At 47.1% G+C, this 20,705-nt stretch overlaps 2 protein-coding genes across 4 annotated transcripts in view; both read left to right on the top strand.

The window, feature by feature from the left end:
- The window catches only part of PLEKHA2 (pleckstrin homology domain containing A2), a 67,102-nt gene extending 60,084 nt beyond the window's left edge, over window positions 1–7,018 (top strand). For all 3 annotated transcript variants that reach the window (XM_055416629.2, XM_055416630.2, XM_088832728.1), the window contains exons 11-12: window positions 1,893–1,970; window positions 2,398–7,018. In XM_055416629.2, the coding sequence (XP_055272604.1) occupies window positions 1,893–1,970; window positions 2,398–2,760 (441 nt within the window). In that variant the 3' untranslated portion in view covers window positions 2,761–7,018. The remainder of the gene's footprint in view (window positions 1–1,892; window positions 1,971–2,397) is intronic.
- Window positions 7,019–7,261: 243 nt separating this feature from the next.
- On the top strand, window positions 7,262–20,385 carry HTRA4 (HtrA serine peptidase 4). The gene is made up of 9 exons (XM_055416631.2): window positions 7,262–7,827; window positions 8,480–8,579; window positions 9,481–9,685; window positions 11,537–11,731; window positions 12,371–12,403; window positions 13,706–13,820; window positions 14,478–14,535; window positions 15,079–15,174; window positions 19,166–20,385. Exons 1-9 carry the CDS (start codon window positions 7,326–7,328, stop codon window positions 19,329–19,331), a joined length of 1,470 nt encoding a protein of 489 aa, XP_055272606.2. The 5' UTR covers window positions 7,262–7,325; the 3' UTR covers window positions 19,332–20,385.
- Window positions 20,386–20,705: the final 320 nt, after the last annotated feature.

Genomic DNA, 20,705 nt, shown 5'->3' with positions numbered 1-20,705 from the left:
GAATCTGAGAGACTTCAAGAAATATAGAAATATGTACAGAAATCCTTAGGAAGGCTGAAAAGAATACAACAGAAAACAGGTAGGCAGTGAAGACCTGGTCAGCTTCCCGTCTGTAAACCATTTTATGGAGTTGATAAATAAGCATATTAAGAAAAGTATGTTATCTTATTTGATCCCAACAGTTTGATCCTTTTAGAATTATATGCAGTTTGAATATGAAGAAAATGAAAAAAAAAAGTTGTAGGGGAGAAGGCCACGAAACATATTTATAATATTGGAATTTAAGGCTTCATTTGAGTCCCTCATATAATAATAGTAACAACAGCGGTAACTAATATGAAGCCCTTTCTGTGTATCAGGCACTTTCAAACTGCTTTGGCTAAATGAGTTCATCTAATTTTTCCTAGTAATTCTTCTTGTGGAACAAGTCAGCTAGCCCTGCTGTATGTAAAATGCCTTCTGGAAGAATCTTGGAGACCATGTCCTGGTTCTCTTTTTGGACTTGGATGGATTTCTTTTTCTGGTTGTCCAGTAACTGGGAAAAGTCCCGGGTAAGGAGGGAGCAGGTGGATTTGTGTGAGAAAGTTCTTCCACTGGGGCACCCTTGCTGTCTGTCTTTGGCCCAGCGCGCTGAGGTGTGAAACTGCTCCCCTTATAAGTGTCCTGCATACATCTAACCAGGGAGGGTTGGTTTGGCGTGACAGGAAGGGGTAGGCGTCAAGTTTGAGGGTTTTAAAAAAAATCAGTTGTGTATTACCTTGGTGTGTAATGCAAAGAGAAAGAAACATTTTGGGGGTGGGGAGAGTGAGGGGTGTATGTGGAAACTTTTGCAGGGCCAGCCTGTGATTGCACTCACGTGTACCCAGGCACGTAAATGCACGCTGGTACTTTGCGGGTGGCTCTACCCGAGGTAGAGAGAGGTGAACAAATGTACGTTTCTGGATGTCAGTCCTTCAGTCTTGGTCCCAACTCTGTGCCCGATACCTGATGTTACGTGTCACCCTGGGTAAGGCCTCAGTAAACGTTTGCCGGGATCACTTGAGCTCAACCTGGTAAAGCTGGAAGGCACTGAGAATTCCTGGGGCTCCAACCTGATGAGTCTCAGCCTGGGACTTTCCTTTCTTCACAGATCCGCTGCTGCCCCCTTCTGGGGTTGCTTGGTATTTCTGGGGGGGAGTCCTTTGGCTACACTGAACATTCTGCAGGATCTCAGTTCCCCAACCAGGGATTGAACCCTCACTCTCAGCAGTGGACGTGCGGAGTCCTAACCACTGGACCACCAGGGAGTTCCCAGGGCAAGAATTTTCTAAGGGCTCGGCAGTGCTGTACACATTGGTGAGCCAAGTGCTGCAAGTCTAGCAACTGTGGAGGTCTGGGTGGGACTCAGGTTAGACCCAGATCGTTTGTTTTTTGAGAGAGGCCCTGTTCCTAGAGAAGCTGCCTCTCTGGGAGATTTTGCAGAGGATTTGGTTTCAGTGGGACTGGAGCTGGAAGTGGGATTATCTGTTCGGATAGCTATAGTAATCTGGGTATCTGGGGAGTGGAATAAAAAGCAGCCCTAAACCTTGGGCTCTGGTTTTCTGAACCTCATTTTACTTTTCTGTAAAACAGGAGGTGAGGCCAGGCCGATCTTGTCCCACAGGGGGTGAGGGACTTCACCTCTAAGCTCTCCCTCTCTCGTGACCACTGTTTACTTTATTGATAAGGTGACAGAGACAACTCTGCTGGGGGAAAGCAAATATCCTCAGAGGTCTGAAAGCCACTTGGATGATCTCTGAGCTCCCTTCCCGCTCCAGTGGTGTGGTTTTCTGAACTTAGAATTGAGTCACAGACATGAAAGCTGAAGCCACAGTGCCGTTCGTGGCTCTATAAGTGCCTTGGGTGTTTTGCAGGCGGACAGTCCAGAAGATATGCACAGCTGGATTAAGGAGATCGGGGCAGCTGTCCAGGCCCTCAAGTGCCACCCCAGAGTAAGTCACTTCCTTCCTGCTCACACTCACTGTCAGCCTTGTGATGAGTTGTCCTGAGTGGGTGGGTTTTGGTGATGTAGGCGAGCGGCCCGGAGCCCAGATGCAGCAGGAGCCCCAAGCTGTCTCATTTGTTTTTCTCTTTCCACTGATCTGGGTACAAATTTTTATTTCTGTTCAGTCATTGGAGGAGGTGAGGTAGAGTTGGATAGAAAGCCAGGGCTTCTGGTGTGTCCTTTACATCTCCCTGCCAGGCGGTCCTTGATCCCTGCGGAGGGAATGCTGCCGCTGGACATGGTTGTTCTCTGTAGACATGTATCTCTGGGCCTGTGAGGAGGTGATCCGGGCGGAGGGCCTCTTCCTGGGCCTTTGTGATGACTATTGTCAGGAAACCTCTTTCTTTTTTTCCCTTCCCTCTTATTTTCTGCAGGAGATGTCCTTCTCTCGGTCCATTTCTTTGACCCGCCCTGGAAGCTCCAGCCTCTCAGGGGGGCCCAACTCTATCTTGTGCAGAGGGCGGGCACCTGGGGAGGAGAGAAAGACCCTCTGCAAAGCCCCCTCCTTGGCCTCCTCCTGGCAGCCCTGGACACCCGTCCCCCAGGCCGGGGAAAAGCTGCTTCCCACCGAAGAGACTCCTGAGGACTCTTTGTTCACACCTCGACTTGGGGAGAGCAGTAAGTCTGGGGTGCTGCCCAGCTCCCGGATAAGGCACCGATCGGAACCCCAGCACCCCAAGGAGAAGCCATTTGTGTTCAACCTCGATGATGAAAATATACGGACCTCTGACGTGTGATGAGGCGCGGTGCCTGGGGAGGGAGGGGGTGGACTCAGACAAGGGGCTGTGACTCAGTGTCTCCATCTGATGCAGGACCATCAGACACCTTCCTGGCACTCGCATCCCTGTGGAGTGGGAATCCGGCTGACTTTTTAAAGAAAATGAATGCAGTGTTTTTCATTTGGGAAGGTCCCTAGGTTAGACCTGTAGGCTTGCTCGACTCTTCCACAGCCCACCTGGTGAGAGGAGCTTGGAAGTCCAGTTTCATTCCTAACCAATTTTTAGTTCCTTGTCTTTGTTTTCAGGCCAGGCACAGAACCTTGAGGCCAGTCATCTGGTCTTATCCTATTCTTATACATTGGCGGAAGTTTGACTGTGAAGTGGGAGGGTGGTAACTAACCCAACTGAAAGGGGTGGTGGTGGTGGTGGTTGGGGGTTAGGGGGGACCCAGGCTCCAGCTTGGTCAGGATATATTCTAAGGGATGGTGTTAAAATCTGGGGGCTTGTGGGAGGCCCCAAATGTCAGCTAGGGAGATTCCCCCTCCCCCAGGGGACCGCCATAAGGGAAGAAACAGGGGCCTTTTGAAGCTATGGGGAATAATTCAACCCCAGTGCATCAGCCAGTTTTGAGAATTACTCTGTTCCCTTTGAGATGTTCTTTGACCCCGAATCCTGTTGCCCTGAGAGACAGACCTGCCCGCCCCGTTTCTGTATCAGACCCTTAGGATGGGCTTATCAGTATTCAGTGTTGAGAACGAAACAGACATTGCCCTTGATATGGTGTTAACTGAAATATGTGGAGGGTTGACGAGTGTATGGTAATTCACTTGTGTGATCCATCAGATCTCTATCTTAGAGTTTGAGAGTTGCTGTAAAGCAGATGCCAGGAAGAGACAGAGTTTAGTTCACCCAGGTAAAATGTTTTGATTCTTGCTTTCCCGACAGAGGAAAAAGTCTCTTTTAGCAAAGACAGGTTACCTTGGGTCCTTGCCTCTCAACTCTTCTTTCATGGGCTGATACTCGTCTAGTTTTCAGTGCTGTACGTGGTATACCTGGCAGATTTGATTTCTTTCTGTTCTTTGTGTCGCCTTTTGGATGATGCCTTGTGTCTGTACTTGCATGATGACACCTCGTCGTCTGATGAGGTTCTGTGTGCTTAACACCGAGGAGATAACAAAGATAGCCTTGAGAGATATTTATATTTTTAACAAAAATAGAAACTGTGCATAGAAACATTGATTTAGAGACTCTGCATTGCTGGCTAGAGATTTCCCAGGTAGAAGAGCATAGCTTGTATTTCCCATCCTGTATTTTAGGATGTACCTTCTTCCATTTGTCAAGAGATACTATTTCCAGGGTTCCTGGGAGAATCTGTCTGTCCAGCTTATGTGGTGAACTGCTCCCAGGGTTCCCTAAAGGGAGAGCATTTGACTCATTTCTTCTGTCTATAACTTTGTATCAGCTAGATGAGTTAATTTTTGTCTTTAAATTAAAAATTAACAAATAGAGCAGGAGACTAAGAGAAGCATTTTTACCTAAGTCAGTCCCTTTCCCTCCTGGTGTTCACGTCCAATGGCAGCAAAAGACATGTGGTCAGAAAATCCTTAGTGGCTTGAGGGAAATCTGTTTCTTTCAGGCAGGGTTTCCTTGTCAGGTTGTGAACTTTTCTTGACTGAACTGCTTTAGAGATAAGCTTCACTTAAATTGTTTGGCCCACTGGTCCTGGTTTGAAAAAGGAAATCTACCCTGAATTTCTCTTTCTCTCTCTCTTTTTTTATTCTGCAGCCTTTTGTATACTTTTGTCTTGAAAATCCCTTGTTTGGGGATTATTTATTTATGAGTAATCAGGTGACAACATATTTCAAGTCACCTGATTTCAAGAAGCCATTCCCAGTTCTTCAAGTTCTTTGTCTCAGGTTTCATCTTCAAAGTTCCTGCAAGAAAATTCTTTGACTAGGTAAAAGAAAGTGCACAGAGATACGGAACTAATAAAAATAAATTAGGAACTTTTGAGATCTCTTATGCATTCCCTGACTCATGGAAAGATGTCATCTCTTGGTGTGTCAGATGTGAAAATCTACCCATTTCTTCCTCTCTTTTCAGTAAGCTCTCTGCTAGATTACTACTGCTAAATTAATTGGCCATTACAGTAAGCTGATCTGTTTCTTACTCAGAGCTGTTTTGAGAATGTATTAAATTAAACATACTTATAAATCCAGATTGTATTACCATGATAGAGGGAAAACAAGGATTCTAGTTGGCAGATACTTGGGAATTCCACGTTAGAATGTTGTTAATGTAGCTCTAACACCAGCTAAATATAATTATCTTCAGTGAAGCCTAGAGGCATGCTCATTGCCAAATCTTATTTCAGAATTCCTTTTGTGTCCATTGTTTCTTCAGTTCAGTTCAGTCGCTCAGTCGTGTCCGACTCTTAGCGACCCCATGAACCACGGCACACCACGCCTCCCTGTCCATCACCAACTCCCAGAGTTCACTCAAACTCATGTCCATCGAGTCGGTGATGCCATCCAGCCATCTCATTCTCTGTTGTCCCCGTCTCCTCCTACCCCCAATCGCTCCCAGCATCAGAGTCTTTTCCAGTGAGTCAACTCGTCGCATGAGGTGGCCAAAGTATAGCAGTTTCAGCTTTAGCATCAGTCCTTCCAATGAACACCCAGGACTGATCTTTAGAATGGACTTGTTGGATCTCCTTGCAGTCCAAGGGACTCTCAAGAGTCTTCTCCAGCACCACAGTTCAAAAGCATCAATTCTTCGGTGATCAGCTTTCTTCACAGTCCAACTCTCACATCCATACATGACCATGGGAAAAACCATAGCCTTGACTAGACGGACCTTGGTTGGCAAAGTAATGTCTCTGCTTTTTAATATGCTATCTAGGCTGGTCATAACTTTCCTTCCAAGGAGTAAGCGTCTTTTAATTCCATTGTTTCTTAGCCTCTGGTTAATTTCACATCATACCTTTTAACGTCACTACACTTGTGAGCCAAAGATGGTGCATACACGACCAAAGCATTTGGTTTGAAATGTGAAAAGTGGAACCAAACGGGAAAAACAGGGCAGGGATGCAGGATCAGTTAGTAGTTAAGTGCATAGGCTCTGGAATAAGTCTTGTTTCTTTAAAAAAGGAACCAAAAAAGGTACTGCATTTTTGTGTGTGTATGGGATAAAAGCATTTTCTGAGTTGCTGTTTTTCGTAAGACTTTAGATGTGGCCTTCACCCACTGTGTCTAACAGTTTCAGGTTCTTGAAAGTTAAGGATTTGCTAGCTCAGGGTCAGCTGATGGCTGGTGAACGCAGTTTGGCCTTTTGCATTCTGTGAGATGACAGTCTTACTAAGATGTTGTGAAAACAGAAGAGGTACACATTGGTTTCTGAATAGAATGCTGGGCTCCCAAAGAGTCCAACTTCATAGTTCACTTGAAGCAGAAGGTAGGTTTTTTTTTTCCTTACCTCCCCTCCCCCACAACGTAATAAGGGTCGGACACGACTGAGTGACTTCACTTTCACGCATTGGAGAAGGAAATGGCAACCCACTCCAGTGTCCTTGCCTGGAGAATCCCAGGGTCGGGAGAGCCTGGTGGGCTTCCGTCTATGGGGTCACACAGAGTCGGACATGACTGAAGTGACTTAGCAGCAGCAGCAGCATGGACTAAAAGGATCCAGTACATAAGTGGCAGATTGAGTAGCTGAGCTGTGAGATTTGATATGTTTTGACTGTTAACCAGATAGACATAAAGAGGTAGTAACTAGCATTTTGGAAATTTGAGTTTCCCAAATTAGCTTTGTTGAGAATCCCAGGGAAGGGGGAGCCTCGTGGGCTTCCGTCTGTGGGGTCACACAGAGTCGGATACGACTGAAGTGACTTAGCAGCAGCAGCATGAGCTTCCAACGTGTCAGAAGTGGTTTCTACCAGCCGTCACTTTCTTTCGCCTTACTCCTCTTTTCTCTCTGATTGCCTGTCGCAGTGAATTACAGTCACTCATGCCTGGCAGAGTTTGAATAAAGCGAATATTTGGCAAAAAAACCCCATACTGTTTGACCCCTTACCCGCTGTTCCAGAAGGTGTGGTATGATCCTGTGTTTTGAACCAGTCTGTTTCAGCTGAAATGCACTGACTTGCAGGCTGAGCTGAGTGCATGGAAACTCTTATGCTTCTCATTTTATGTGATCTCCTAATTGGTATGTAGCAAAAATAATTTTCTAAAACTGTTTTGTTGCTTGTTTTGTAATAAAACCACGTGAAATACTGAAATATGGTGCATGTTTTCCTAACCCTGACCGTCTGTCTGTGGGTGGGTGATGTGTCTTGTCAGTCTGCCCCCGTTCTGGGTGTTACTGGTTTCATGAGGTGGGTCCCTGGGGGGGTCGGGGAAGGGCCGAGGACATGTCTTCATCTCCTGGGACTGGACGGGATGGGTTGAAGGGGGGGTTACGGGGGGTGTGTGGAGAGGGCTGCCAGGCTCTGCCCCTTAAAGTCAGGGGCTGGCAAAGGCAGCAACCCAGTCCGGAGACTGCTGCTCATCTGAGAGGGTCCAGAGGGAAGGCGGGAGGCGAGCAGGATGACCGGACCCCTGCGGCGGCCTGCCGGACTCGGACCGCTCGTTCTGCTGTGGCTGCTGCTGCCCGCGCCAAGTGGGCGCGGGGTCCAGGCCGGGCGGGCCTGGCCCGTGCCGCCCTGCCCCGCGGCCTGCGAGCCCACGCGCTGCCCGCCGCTGCCCCGGTGCTCGGCGGGGCCCGCGCCGGTGCTCGACCGCTGCGGGTGCTGCCGGGTCTGCGCCGCGGCCGAGGGCGAGGCCTGCGGCGGGCCGCTGGGCCGGCCGTGCGCCCCGGGACTGCAGTGCCGCGCGCCGCGCGCGCCCCGGCTCCTCGGCGGCCGCCCGCTGGGCACCGGCGGCCGCCCGCTGGGCACCTGCGGCTGCCCGGCTGCGGGGCCGACGGTGTGCGGCAGCGACGGGCGGACATACCCCAGCCTGTGCGCGCTCCGCGCCGAGAACCGCGCCGCGCGCCTCCGTGGCGCGCTCCCGGCAGTGCCTGTGCAGAAGGGGGGCTGTGGGGACCCAGGTGAGCCGCGGGCGCGCGCTCTCGGCGCCCCCTGCTCGCCCCTTTAAGCAGCGAGTTCCCATCGCGGGGTGTGCCGCCGGCTCCTCCCGGCTGCCCTTCCAAAGGAAGTCAGTGCCTCCGAGCTCCCGATTTTATTCCCTCCTTAAGTGTGGTGACTCGGGGATAAAGAATCCTCCTGCCAATGCAGGAGACGCAAGCGATGAGGCTTCTATCCCTGGTTGGGGAAGATCCCCTGGAGGAGGGTATGGCAACCCACTCCAGTGTTCTTGTCCGGAGAATCCCATGGACAGAGGAGGCCTGGTGGGCTACAGTCCATGGGGTCCCAAAGAGTGGGACACGACTGAGCACGCATGCTCCTGAAGTTTGGTGTCTGGTTACCGGCTCCCATGTGGTTGCTCCCCAGTTTCCTCCCCAGAGCTGTTGACCACCGTCTTCCCTTTTAAGTAATTTCCCAATCAGGATGACAGGTCTGGTCTCCTCAAGGTGTATGCTCATGGGGAGCCCAGTGAATGAATACACAGAGGGAGACCGAAGAGAGGAAAGGGAGCGAAAGACGGGAGAGAGGCCGAGAGATCTGAGAGGTGATACTCCACGCGGGCAGGCAGGCAGGGTCCTCCAACCCCCGCCCCGAGAATAAAGCATCTCTTCGCAGGGACCGGAAGTGCAGGCTGGCTCAGGAGCAAGTTCAACTTCATCGCCTCGGTGGTGGAGAAGGTGGCCCCGTCCGTGGTTCATTTACAGCTGTTCCGCAGGTAAAAGGGGTCTGAGGAGGAAGCTAGACCCCTGGGCTAAGTTTCCTGAGAGCCTCTCTGCTCCATCCACCACCCTCCTCCCCACCACATCTGCCCTTCCAGGATCAGCTAGTTCTCCCAGCATCACTTAGTCTTAAAAACCGCCCTGAGAAAATCAAGGGGCTCAAAGACCTTGTATGGTCTATTGGTGGTTTTGCCAAAAAGCCCTAGTCATAAGGGTTCTGACTTGCAAACCTGAGCTATTTCTCTCCCTCAGGCAAATTCGAGGTCAAATGCAAGAGCCAGGAGGCATCTTGATGGTGATCTTGCCTGGCATCTTCTGCATGAAAGGAATCCCAGACCCAGAGGGCAGGAGAAACTTGACATAATGTCAGTTTGTAGGCCAGTTCGTAGTGGAAGCTAGGAGGGGACCAGACTTCTCTGACTCCTTCCCTGCTTGGGTGCTGGATAAAGTGGCACTAGGTCCACTTTTGCCCCAGGATTAGGTTTTGTCTGTGAGTTGTGTCCGACTCTTTTGCAACCCCATGGACTGTAGCCTGCCAGGCTCCTCTGTCTGTGGGATTTCCCAGGCAAGAATACTGGAGCGGGTTGTCATTTCCTCTCCATGATTTGGTTAGTCCTCTTTGAAGCAGAGGACAGCTGCTTTGAGCAGCAAGACGGGGGCATTCCTGGAAAAGGAGAGTTGGAATCAGCTCTCAGTCCTGTTCCTAAGGGCTGGCCAGGGCACTGAACATACAGAGTCCAGTTAACGTGGAGAGAATGGAAACGGGGAGAAGTAAAATGTCTGAGGAAACTAGGGTGAGAGAATGTTTGATAAATGCCAGGTTTCTTGTGCTTCCAGACTACAGCGGGTGCCCTGATTTGCCTGCCCTTGGCTTATGCTGTTGTCTTGCTGAGACAGGTCGCCTCTCGGCAGCGAGGATGTTCCTGCATCCAGTGCCTCTGGCTTCATAGTGTCTGAGGATGGGCTCATTGTTACCAATGCCCACGTCCTCACTAATCAGCAGCGGATCCAGGTGGAGCTGCAGAGTGGGGTCCAGTATGAAGCCACCGTCAAGGACATTGACCATAAACTGGATCTTGCCCTGATTAAGATTGAGCCAAATGTGAGTCTGCGTATTTGGGGATTTCCATCAACTTGCTGGTCTTTTCTCGCCCGCCCGATCACACATCTTTCCTTCTTGGTATATACTTCCTTTGCCCCCACCCCAGGGCTCCCTCTTTCTCTTCGTTGCTCCTTCTTTTATTTTCTTCCGTGCCCATCTATCTGTCCCTAGCAATTTCTATTAACTACACAGCTGTCTTTTTTTCCCCTTCAGTTCCTTCTCCAACAGAGACTGCTTCTGGGAAACTTATTTCTCTGCTGTCTTAGAACACCAGACGTGACTGTAATGGATTCCAAGCTGCTAAGATGTGCTTTGAGTTTCCTTGCTATGCAAAGTGGCCCACACCCCAGCAGCACTAAAATCATCTGAGAAGTGTTTAGAAAACTCAGATCAACTGAATCAGAATCTGCCTTTTCTTTTTCTATTTTATTCTCCTCTATAATGCTATGGTACTATGCTCTCTTTTATTTTTTAATTGGAGGACGATTGCTTTACAATGTTGTGTTAGTTTCCACTGTGCAACAAAATCAATCAGCTATTTGTGTACCTATATCCCCCGAAGAATTGATGCTTTTGAACTGTGGTGCTGGAGAAGACTCTTGAGAGTCCCTTGGACTGCAAGGAGATCCAACCAGTCCATTCTAAAGGAGATCAATCCTGGGTGTTCATTGGAAGGACTGATGCTAAAGCTGAAACTCCAATACTTTGGCCACCTTATGCGACGAGTTGACTCACTGGAAAAGACTCTGATGCTGGGAGGGATTGGGGGTGGGAGGAGACAGGGACGACAGAGAATGAGATGGCTGGATGGCATCACCGACTCGATGGACATGAGTTTGAGTGAACTCTGGGAGTTGGTGATGGACAGGGAGGCCTGGCGTGCTGTGATTCATGGGGTCGCAAAGAGTTGGACACGACTGAGCGACTGAACTGAACTGATCCCCTCCATCATGAGCCTTCCTTCCGCTCCCCCCACCATCCCACCCTTTAGGTCATCACAGAGCACCGAGCTGAGCTCCCAGTGCTAAACCACACCTTCACAGTAGCTATCTGTTTTACACATGGTAGCGAAGGCAATGGCAAGCCACTCCAGTACTCTTGCCTAGAAAATCCCATGGATGGAGCAGCCTGGTAGGCTGCAGTCCATGGGGTCGCTAAGGGTTGGACCCTACTGAGCGACTTCACTTTCACTTTTCACTTTCACACATTGGAGAAGGAAATGGCAACCCACTCCAGTGTTCTTGCCTGGAGAATCCCAGGGACGGGGGAGCCTGGTGGGCTTCCATCTATGGGGTCACACAGAGTCGGACACGACTGAAGTGACTTAGCAGCAGTAGCAGCAGCAGCGTGTATGTCAGAGCTACTCTCCTGATTCGTTCCACTCTCTCCTTCCCGCCCTGTGTCCACATGTCCATTCTCTATGTCTGCGAGAACCTACCTCTTAATATGATTCCCAAGAGGTTCATGTGCATAGTCAAAAGGAAGACTGCTTTGGGTGACCTCCTTTCTGTTCATGGCTTATTGACTTTGCAAACTCTTGAGCTGGAGTGGGGCGGAGTAAACTGCTACCATCGGTTTATGTTTCATCAATTAACTTCACTTTATTTACTTATCATTATTGCTACAAGCAGTGATTTTAGATTTCAGAGATGGTCTGATCATCTTAACAAGTGAGAGTCTGGTGTTGTCGGAGTGTAAGGAAGAAGCCTCAGGCAGTTGTAGAACCGAGGTGTGTGGTCTTAGATTCCGGGTGCTAAAATGGTAGAGCCTGTGTCATATATGTGTTGTACACAAATGCTGATTGAGTCCATTCTTGATTTATCCACCTCATCCCTCCTTACCCACATACAGACTGACCTCCCTGTATTGCTGCTGGGAAAGTCATCTGACCTTCGAGCTGGCGAGTTCGTGGTGGCCTTGGGGAGCCCGTTTTCACTGCAGAACACAGTGACGGCAGGAATTGTCAGCACCACCCAGCGAGGGGGCAAAGAGCTTGGACTGAAGGATTCAGACATGGATTATATCCAGACAGACGCCATAATTAATGTAAGTCACGGGGGTGGCTGTCCTCAGCCCGTAAGATGCAGTGGCCAGTAAGATCTCAGTGGCAATGAAGTGAGAACACTTCAGGGTACCTCTGTTTCCCTTCGGCCTTTCAGGGATGTCCAGAGATCGGGTCTATCCTTGTGGGAGGGCTGAAGTGCCATGCTGTTAGAGGTCAGCCTGTGTGATGTGATAACTGGCATCCACGGTACTGGATGGTCTCTTAGGGTCTGTCACAGAGGTCCCCACTGCCATAGGAAGCGGTGGTCCTCTTGCTGTTGTTCTTTTTTTTAATTTTAAAATATTCATTTATTTTTTACTTATTTACCTATCTGAGTCTTAGCTGTGGCACTTGGGATCTAGTTGGGGCATGTGGAATCTAGTTTCCTGACCAGGGATGGAACTCGGACCTCCTGCCTTGGTAGTGCAGAGTCTTGGCTTCCGGACCACCAGGGAAGTCCCCTCTTCCTATTGTTCTTTACCTGCACTGATTTTGGAATTGATGATGATGTGGCCTGCCTTTGCCTGCCCTGGGGGAACAGGGGCTCACTATAGCAGTCTGCTTTTGATAAACTTCTTTAGGGACCATGTATATAGGACCAGGAAAAAAGTACTGATCACCTTTTCCAATTCTGTCTTCAGCACGGGAATTCTGGGGGGCCTCTAGTGAACTTGGTAAGTAGCCGCTTTTTTTGTTGCCTCACGCCTCTTCCTAGCTTTCAGAGACTTGACATTTCATGGTGCAGATGGCGATGTTACTCCTGTGTGGTCTGGTGCTTTTCTGTTATTGCACTGTAAGTAAAGAGTTAGGAAAATCTCAGATCTATGATGGGTTTGTCATCCTGGTGTGTGAGCTTATCCAGTTGAGGGTGCCAGAGTTTCCTTCACACCTACTTACATCTCTTCCATGTGTTCTCTGCTTTCACTGGGTACTTAACAATAAGTCCTGGGTACTAAACCCAAATTATGGCAAACAACCACTGTACTGTGGAATGTATATCCTTGACGACCTCCTGCTTCTGCATGTGAAGAACTAACTCTCACCCCAAAATGCTAATTTAGTATTGACCTGCGTAGAGATGATAAAGGCATCAACAATAGTCCATTGCTCTGTCATGTATTTAACTCATAAATTTTAATCAACATCCCTGGTGGCAATGCCAGGGTTTCTAGTTGCTCAAATACATGTGACAACCTAAGAGGGCAGGGCTGTCTGAAACACAGCCTGTGACCGTGGCCTCTGAGTCCCATTGAGTGGGTCGTTTTTGGTTCCTCTTTACATGTTACACTTGCTTGTAGGAGGATGAGTTGGGTGTGAAATCACTAAGCACTTTTTACTTATAACATTGGACGTGGTTTTGGGCCTGCTTTTCCTCCAGTAGACAATGAATTTACTAGAGCGGAGATGAAATGCAGAATTTCAAGTCACACTCCAGACCTACTGAATTATAGTCTGTATTTCAGTGTGACAGGAAGTCTCTTTTTTTTTTTTCTCCTGCCCATTACCTAACAAAAGCTAAGGGATGATGAAATTCAGAAAAAGTATTTTCCACTTCATAAATTATGTTTAGGGGAGCTTTGTTCCTAAGGTCATTTTGTCGAATCTTCTGAATAGTTTCATTGAAGTGTGACTGAAAGTCAACAGCTTTTTGCCTTTTCCATGTTTATTTTTAGTCTCATTTAAGGACTGGAAAGGCATATATTCCTTATCCTCATATCTGTGTTGAAATATAAACTGTGGTTCACTTTGAAAAGTCAATGTAATTTGAGCAAGGAAAAAAAAAAGAGCTCAGGATTAAAACCCAAACTCCTCGGTAGGAATCTGTACTGGAGTAGGTCCCCTCTGTAACCTGCCACACTGCTGGTCCCCTAAGATGCACCTGCTGCTCCACCCTAAGCATCCCTAAGCTTTTCTCCTTCCTTTGCCTGTTAAGTCTGCACAGCCAGGCAGCTGAGCGATGTCCCCTCGTTTGGCAGGATGGTGATGTGATTGGCATAAACACACTGAAGGTGACTGCAGGAATCTCCTTTGCAATTCCCTCGGATCGCATTCGGCAGTTCTTGGCCGAATTCCATGAGCGCCAGTTGAAAGGTAAGGGGAGTTGGTTCGGACTTTTCTTCCCCTCCAGGATTCCTGGTGACTCAGATGGTAAAGAATATACCTGCAATGCAAGAGACGCAGCTTTGATCCCTGGGTCAGGGAAGATTCCCCTGGAGGAGGAAATAACAACCCACTCCAGTATTCTTGCCTGGAGAATTCCATGGACAGAGGAGTCTGGCGGGCTACAGTCCATAGGGTCGCCAAGAATCGGACATGACTGAGCGACTAATACTTTCACTTTTCACCTTTTTCTTCCCCTCCAGTGCTCTTCAGGAGCCCTCAAAGGCCTTACCTGTGGCGGAGACACTCCTTCGAGTTCTGTAGAAAACAGAGTCATGTTTCATGTTAGACCCGACTCCGAACACAGTGGGGCCAGGCAGCAATACCGGGGGCCAGGCGCAAGGCCTGGCGTGAGGTGTACCCAGAAATATTCGGATTGAATTGATGTGGAAAAGAAAGCCTGGGGCTGGAGGTGGGGCGGTGAGCCTGTGCTAATGACGAAGGTTCTCTGAAGCACGTTTGTCTTGGCAGACAGCCTGAGAGGGCAGTTATAATTGGAAGGAATATTCGGTGACTCCAGGTCTTTTAAGCTTTGCCAAAAGGAGCGAGGTCTTGCTGTCAGTAACACATTATAATTTTCCTTTCCAGGAAAGGCTCTCTCACAGAAGAAATATCTGGGTCTGCGCATGCTACCCCTCACAATGAAGTAAGCATGGGCTTTGACTATGTCTGGGTTGTATTTCAGAAGCAAAAGTTACAGATAGAGAGTCTGAACGGGGAATGTGGAGGATGTGGTCAGCAGCGGACGAATCACCTACCACTTGTCACAGAGTCGGTGACTGCGTCTGCCGGCACCAACATGCTGTAGTTTCCATGGGACTCTTTCACTTGTGGCTGTATTTTTTTATTTACTTATTTTTCTTTCGGCTGCACCACGCGGCACGTGGGATCTTCGTTCCCCGACCAGGGATTGAACCTGTCCCCCTTGCAGTGGAAATTCAGTCTTAACCACTGGACTGTCAGGGAAGTCCCACTGTGGCCACACTTTATAACGTCCAGTAGTTCTAGGCTTTGGCACCGAGAATCAGGGGAAGAATGACTGTGGCCCTGTGACCAGCTAGATGGCATCTTTGTTCCCTTGGTGCGAGCCTTGGTCAGAGCAGAGAGTCCCCGCTGAGAGCTGGGGGGGGCCAGGGCTAGTTTACCGTGCTTCCTAACCTCCTGGGGAAACCCTTGTCACTCTTCCTAGCCTGCTTCAAGAAATGAAAAGGCAAGATCCAGAATTCCCTGATGTGACTTCTGGGGTTTTTGTACATGAGGTGATTCAAGGAACAGCTGCTGAAAGGTAAGAGCGGTGCAGGCCCCGGCCCAGGCTCCTCTGTTCTCACTAGATGTGTCCCATGGTAAACGTGTGTAGGATCCAGGGCCCTGTCCCCTACTGTGGGCTCCACCCCCAGAGGCTACTGAACTCCTGAGGGGTGTGACTGACGGACTGCATTTTACCTTTTGTGCGTGCCTGTGTGCTAAGTCACTGCAGTCCTCTCTGGCTCTTTATGACCCTACGGACTGCAGCCTTCCAGGCCCCTCTGTCCATGGGATTCTCCAGGCAAGAATACTGGAGTAGGTTGCCATTTCCTTCTCCAGGAGATCTTCCCAAGCCAGGGATCAAACCTGCTTCTCTTAAGGCCTCCTGCATTGGCAGGCAGGTTCCTTACCGCTAGCCACCTGGGAAACCCCATTTTGCATTTTCAGTTCAGTTCAGTTCAGTTGCTCAGGTGTGTCCGACTCTGCGACCCCATGAATCACACACAGCACACCAGGCCTCCCTGTCCATCACCAACTCCCGGAGTTGACTCAAACTCATGTCCATCGAGTCGGTGATGCCATCCAGCCATCTCATTCTCTGTCGTCCCCTTCTCCTCCTGCCCGCAATCCCTCTCAGCATCAGAGTCTTTTCCAGTGAGTCAACTCGTCGCATGAGGTGGCCAAAGTATTGGAGTTTCAGCTTTAGCATCAGTCCTTCCAATGAACACCCAGGATTGATCTCCTTTAGAATGGACTGGTTGGATCTCCTTGCAGTCATTTTACTTAATTTTAATTGATAATTAAAACAAAACAGAACAGAACAATGTAAAATGTTTTCCCATGAAGCATACCTTTTTTTGTTGTTGTTCTGGGAAGATTGCATTTTACTTTAATAACTGCACTGTGGAAGAAATTATCATCAGGTATATGTTGTTTCTAGAAGATTTCAAAGAGTGTAAAATATGTATAATAATTATTAAAATATGACTTGTCAAAATGATATTTTAGATATACAGTTAAGACATTAAAGTACATTTTTATATTATATGTTAGTTTCATCTGTTTAAAACTTAGAGAAAAACTTCTTTATAATGTGGCTACCAGTTCACATAAATTTAAATTAATTTTGCTAGAATTTCCAAACCTACTCTTTTGCTACCTTACTTAATAAGAATCAGAAGAATCTGGAGGGTTAGGAGTTTAGGAACATATTTTAGGTACTTTAAAATCCTGGATGACAGTAAAGAATTCTCTGACACTATCAGAGGCCAGCACTAAACAAGTACATAATGTGAATAAAGCAAAGGCTATGGCAAGCCACTCCAGTACTCTTGCCTAGAAAATCCCATGGATGGAGGAGCCTGGTAGGCTGCAGTCCATGGGGTCGCTAAGGGTCGGACACGACTGAGCGACTTCACTTTCACTTTTCACTTTCACACATTGGAGAAGGAAATGGCAACCCACTCCAGTGTTCTTGCCTGGAGAATTCCAGGGACGGGGGAGCCTGGTGGGCTTCCGTCTATGGGATCACACAGAGTCAGACACGACTGAAGTGACTTAGCAGCAGCAGTAGCAGAGACATTTTGAGAGATTTCCAGTAACTACTGAGAGAAAAGATGACCCGGCCTACAGTTATTCTCCTGGTCTCTCTCTTACGCTTCTTGCGTATTCTTCCCTCACTGTTTTTGTTTTTTTAAGAGCTCAACAGTCTGCTTAGATTATGTTAACTCTTTTCATAGGGCAAGAATCTATAGGGTACTAAGTGTTCAGAACAGCTAAGTGTTAGGCTTCCAGTTACTATATTTGACTTGCCATTGGCTTTTCTAGACTTTCTGGGTCCCTGCCCCCACTTATTTTTAACTTCTGGTTCAAGGCCAAAGCTATTTCTTTCAGCTCTTCAGTCCTTGCTCCTCAAAATTTGGTCTGTAGCATCAGCTAGACTAGGATCTTAGAGGGACAGGAGGACCACTGGGAAAGAATTTGAAAAAGAATAGATACGTGTACAGGCGTAACTGAACCACTTTGCTGTACACTGAAACTCACACAACATACTCCAATATAAAATAGAAAGTTTAGAAAGAATCAGAATCTGCCTTTTAAATAAGCTCTTCAGGGAGTTCAGGTGCACATTACACGGTGGGAACCGCTGCTGGCTCGAAGTCTCTGATAAACTGGAAATCTTCCTGGTGTCACCCATTTAGAAAGGTGATAACAATTCCGGTAATAACAACTGGCATTTATCAACCACTTACTGTGTCAGGCGTCATTTAAAGGGTCTTATGTACTTGTTCAAGCCCCCAGTAATTTTGGGATATAGGTGTTATTTTACCGAGGCAGCAAATGGGGTGCAGAGGTTAATTACCTTGGAAGTTACATGATGTGTCAGTCAGAAGGCAGGGACGTGGGACCTGGCTTGGCCCCTGTGTTACCCTACTCTTGCGGCTGCTGTTATGGTTTCTGAGAGGCAGAGTGACTGGCAAGAAGATGGGTTTTCAAGTCTGAAACATTCGGGATGAAATCCTGCTTTAGCTTCTTACAAGCTGACAGTCGTGGGAAAGGTCTCTTCTTATTCTGTCTGAGCCTCGCCTCCCAATATTTGATGCATAGTTGCATTCAGTAATACTTTGCAGGTTTCCCTTCTTTTTCTACTTACAGAACTATTGTGAATTCACTTTTTTCTTTGTGCACCATAGCAGGCACCAACCCCTCCTCCTACCGGCCTCCCCACCCCCGCAACTGCCCCTGTTCTCAAGGGTTTGTTTCTCTCTTAGCTCTACCCTTGAACTTCTCTTCATATGCACTTCCTTTAAATTTGTTTTCTCTTTTCTTTTTTAAAAAATAAACTCCATATACCCTGATAATTCTCCCACATTATCATTTCTTCCCTGGGCTTCTCAGCTTCCTATTCCTCTTTTTTTATTTTTTGGCTATACCTGACGGCTTCTGAGATCTCAGTTCCCTGACCAGGAGTCTAATAACCTGCCCCCCTGCCAGTGAGAGCGCAGAGTCCTAACCACTGGACTGCCGGGGAATTCCACCAAAACCCCCCCCGCCGCCCCCCATTTCCCTCAAATGGTGTCTTCTGTGGTCATTTGACTTCCAGCCTGTTTTTGACTTTAAGACAGATCATCCACATGGCTATATATTTACTGTGCTGTTTTGTATCTGGAACTAGTTTTGTTTCTAGAACATATATTCTATGTGAAACAAACATGTTGGAGGCTGAATATAATCACAGCTTTGAGGGAAAGAAGCCTAGTATCGGAGCCTTAAATATTTAGAGCTTGGAGCTTGGTGACTGGTTTTTGACTTTCTGGAAACTGCTTTTGTAGTACAGCTCAGCATACCCTCCAGGTCCGTAAACTGTAGGTGAAGGTGGGGCAGGTAAGTGGGCTGTCAACACCCCACTGATCGGAGTGTAATTGTCTGGAAAAATATGTATTGCTTGGGCTTTTAACGTTTATTGGTAAGGTTGAGGGTATGTTTCAGGTTAAGTGAAGTCAGGGATTAACAGAAAAGCTCAACTCGCTATTCCAAACCAAATCTCACATATGGGAAGGGCAAATTTCACACATATGATTCTGGTGGAATATGAATTTGAGAGGTGAATAGGGTTGTTGTCCCGCAGTGATTCTGCAGCATATATTAGAACAGCCCCCATATTTGGAAGTGAAAAGTGAAAGTGAAGTCGCTCAGTTGTGTCTGACTGTTGCAACCCCATGGACTGTAGCATGCCAGGCTCTTCCAAAAATGGATATTCCAGGCAAGAATTACTGGAGTGGGTTGCCCTTTCCTTGGGATCTTCCCAACCCAGGGATCGAACCTAGGTCTCTTGCATTGTAGGCAGACTCCTTACCATCTGAGCCACCAGGGAAGTGGCATATTTGGAACGATAGAGGCTATTTCTGGTTCCCTGGTTTGCATGCTTAATGTCAGCACGATAGTAGTGCCTTAAGAGACAGACATTAAATTCTAGATGGGGATTAAGTCAAACTCTTACAGTTTCATGGTCCTTTTTTCTCCCTTCCCAGCTCTGGGTTGAAAGACCACGATGTAATTGTCAGCATAAACGGAGAGCCTGTCACCACGACAACTGATGTGATTGAAGCGGTTAAGGCCAATGATTCACTTTCCCTCCTGGTTCGTCGGAAAAGTCAAACTTTGATCTTGACAGTCACACCTGAGATAATCGATTAAGAGCCTTGCTTTAAAGATAAATTATCTAACAAAACCAAAGCTACATCACCTGGTTTGTATTGAAGATGTGCCAGTGATGGCAAGGGGTTTTAGGATCTCTTTCTTTTAAAGAAAAATGTGTGCTTTAAAACACACAAACACACATTCCAGAACGATCAGGTTGGCGGTGTTACAACTGCTGCTAAGGAGCCTAAGGCATGTAGAGGACACGGTGCCAGGAAGTCTGGGGAGCTGATACAATTGTCTTTAAAGACAGGAAACAACTGAAAACAGGCAGTTTCTAATTTAACCTTGATGGAAGGATACTTTAGTACTATGAAACTTCTCTATGGCCGTAAACTGGATATAACACTGTGAAACTTCTCTATGGCCGTAAACTGGATATAACACTACACACACACACACACACACACACACACACTGGCTATAACACTACACACACACACACTGGCTATAACACTACACACACACACACACACACACTGCTATCACACACACACTGCTATCTACCAATATTAAGAAACTGAACCCAGAGTGCAAAGGAAATCATATTTTTAATATTATTCCTTTACTCAAACAGTTTTTCAGGTTTATCACATTTGGCCAGGGTTTGTAAATACAGAGGATGCTCATCACTTAGAAGTCACACTGAAACTAACAAATTTGGATGGTCACAGAGGAATATAGATTCTCAGGTTGTCAGCTAGCAGTGGAAACAACGCTGGTGCCCATCAGCTTTTCTGTGAGGAGGGCTTCTATAAAATATTCTATAAAATAGAAGCTTTAATAATTTATAGACTTTTACCTCTTTACCCAAGTTGTTCTTCCTGGAAACATTCATGATCAATGATTTTGTGTCTGAAAGCTGCCACAGTTTATTTATTTTTTAAAAATAACTTTTGATGGGGTTTGTGAATATCTTTAAGGAGTTTTTTTTTTTCTTTTAAGTGTGAGATGAAGCAAGATTTGTGGTTTAAAGTAGTATCTTATTTGGAGCAGGATTTCAATTTTAGTTTTCCAGATTTTTCTGAAAAGTGAGTTTTTCTTTTTAAAAAGGGGCATCCTTGAACTCTCTTAAGTTCTATGCAGAAATTTTAAGTTTATGTGCATTTTACTGGGGAGAAGGTTCGATTTCTTCAGGACCCACAGCAATTTAAAATATACTGCCTTAGACTGTAGAGATTATAAATAAGAATCTATCAATTTACAGTTATGAAGAAGTTGAGGTCAATGTGGTACAGAACTTTCAAGACAAAAGAGAATAATCTGTTTTCATTTTTACATAATTGCCATCATTTAATACCATAAGAGAAGTCATATTCATCAGGGATAATAAAGCTGAAACTTTCAGGAAAACTGCTTCATAATGATAGA

This window comes from Moschus berezovskii, chromosome 26, assembly GCF_049115385.1.
Source record: "Moschus berezovskii isolate FMDL1 chromosome 26, NW_MosBer_1.0, whole genome shotgun sequence".
Taxonomy (NCBI): domain Eukaryota; kingdom Metazoa; phylum Chordata; class Mammalia; order Artiodactyla; family Moschidae; genus Moschus; species Moschus berezovskii.
This window is presented reverse-complemented; position numbering and strand designations above follow the sequence as displayed.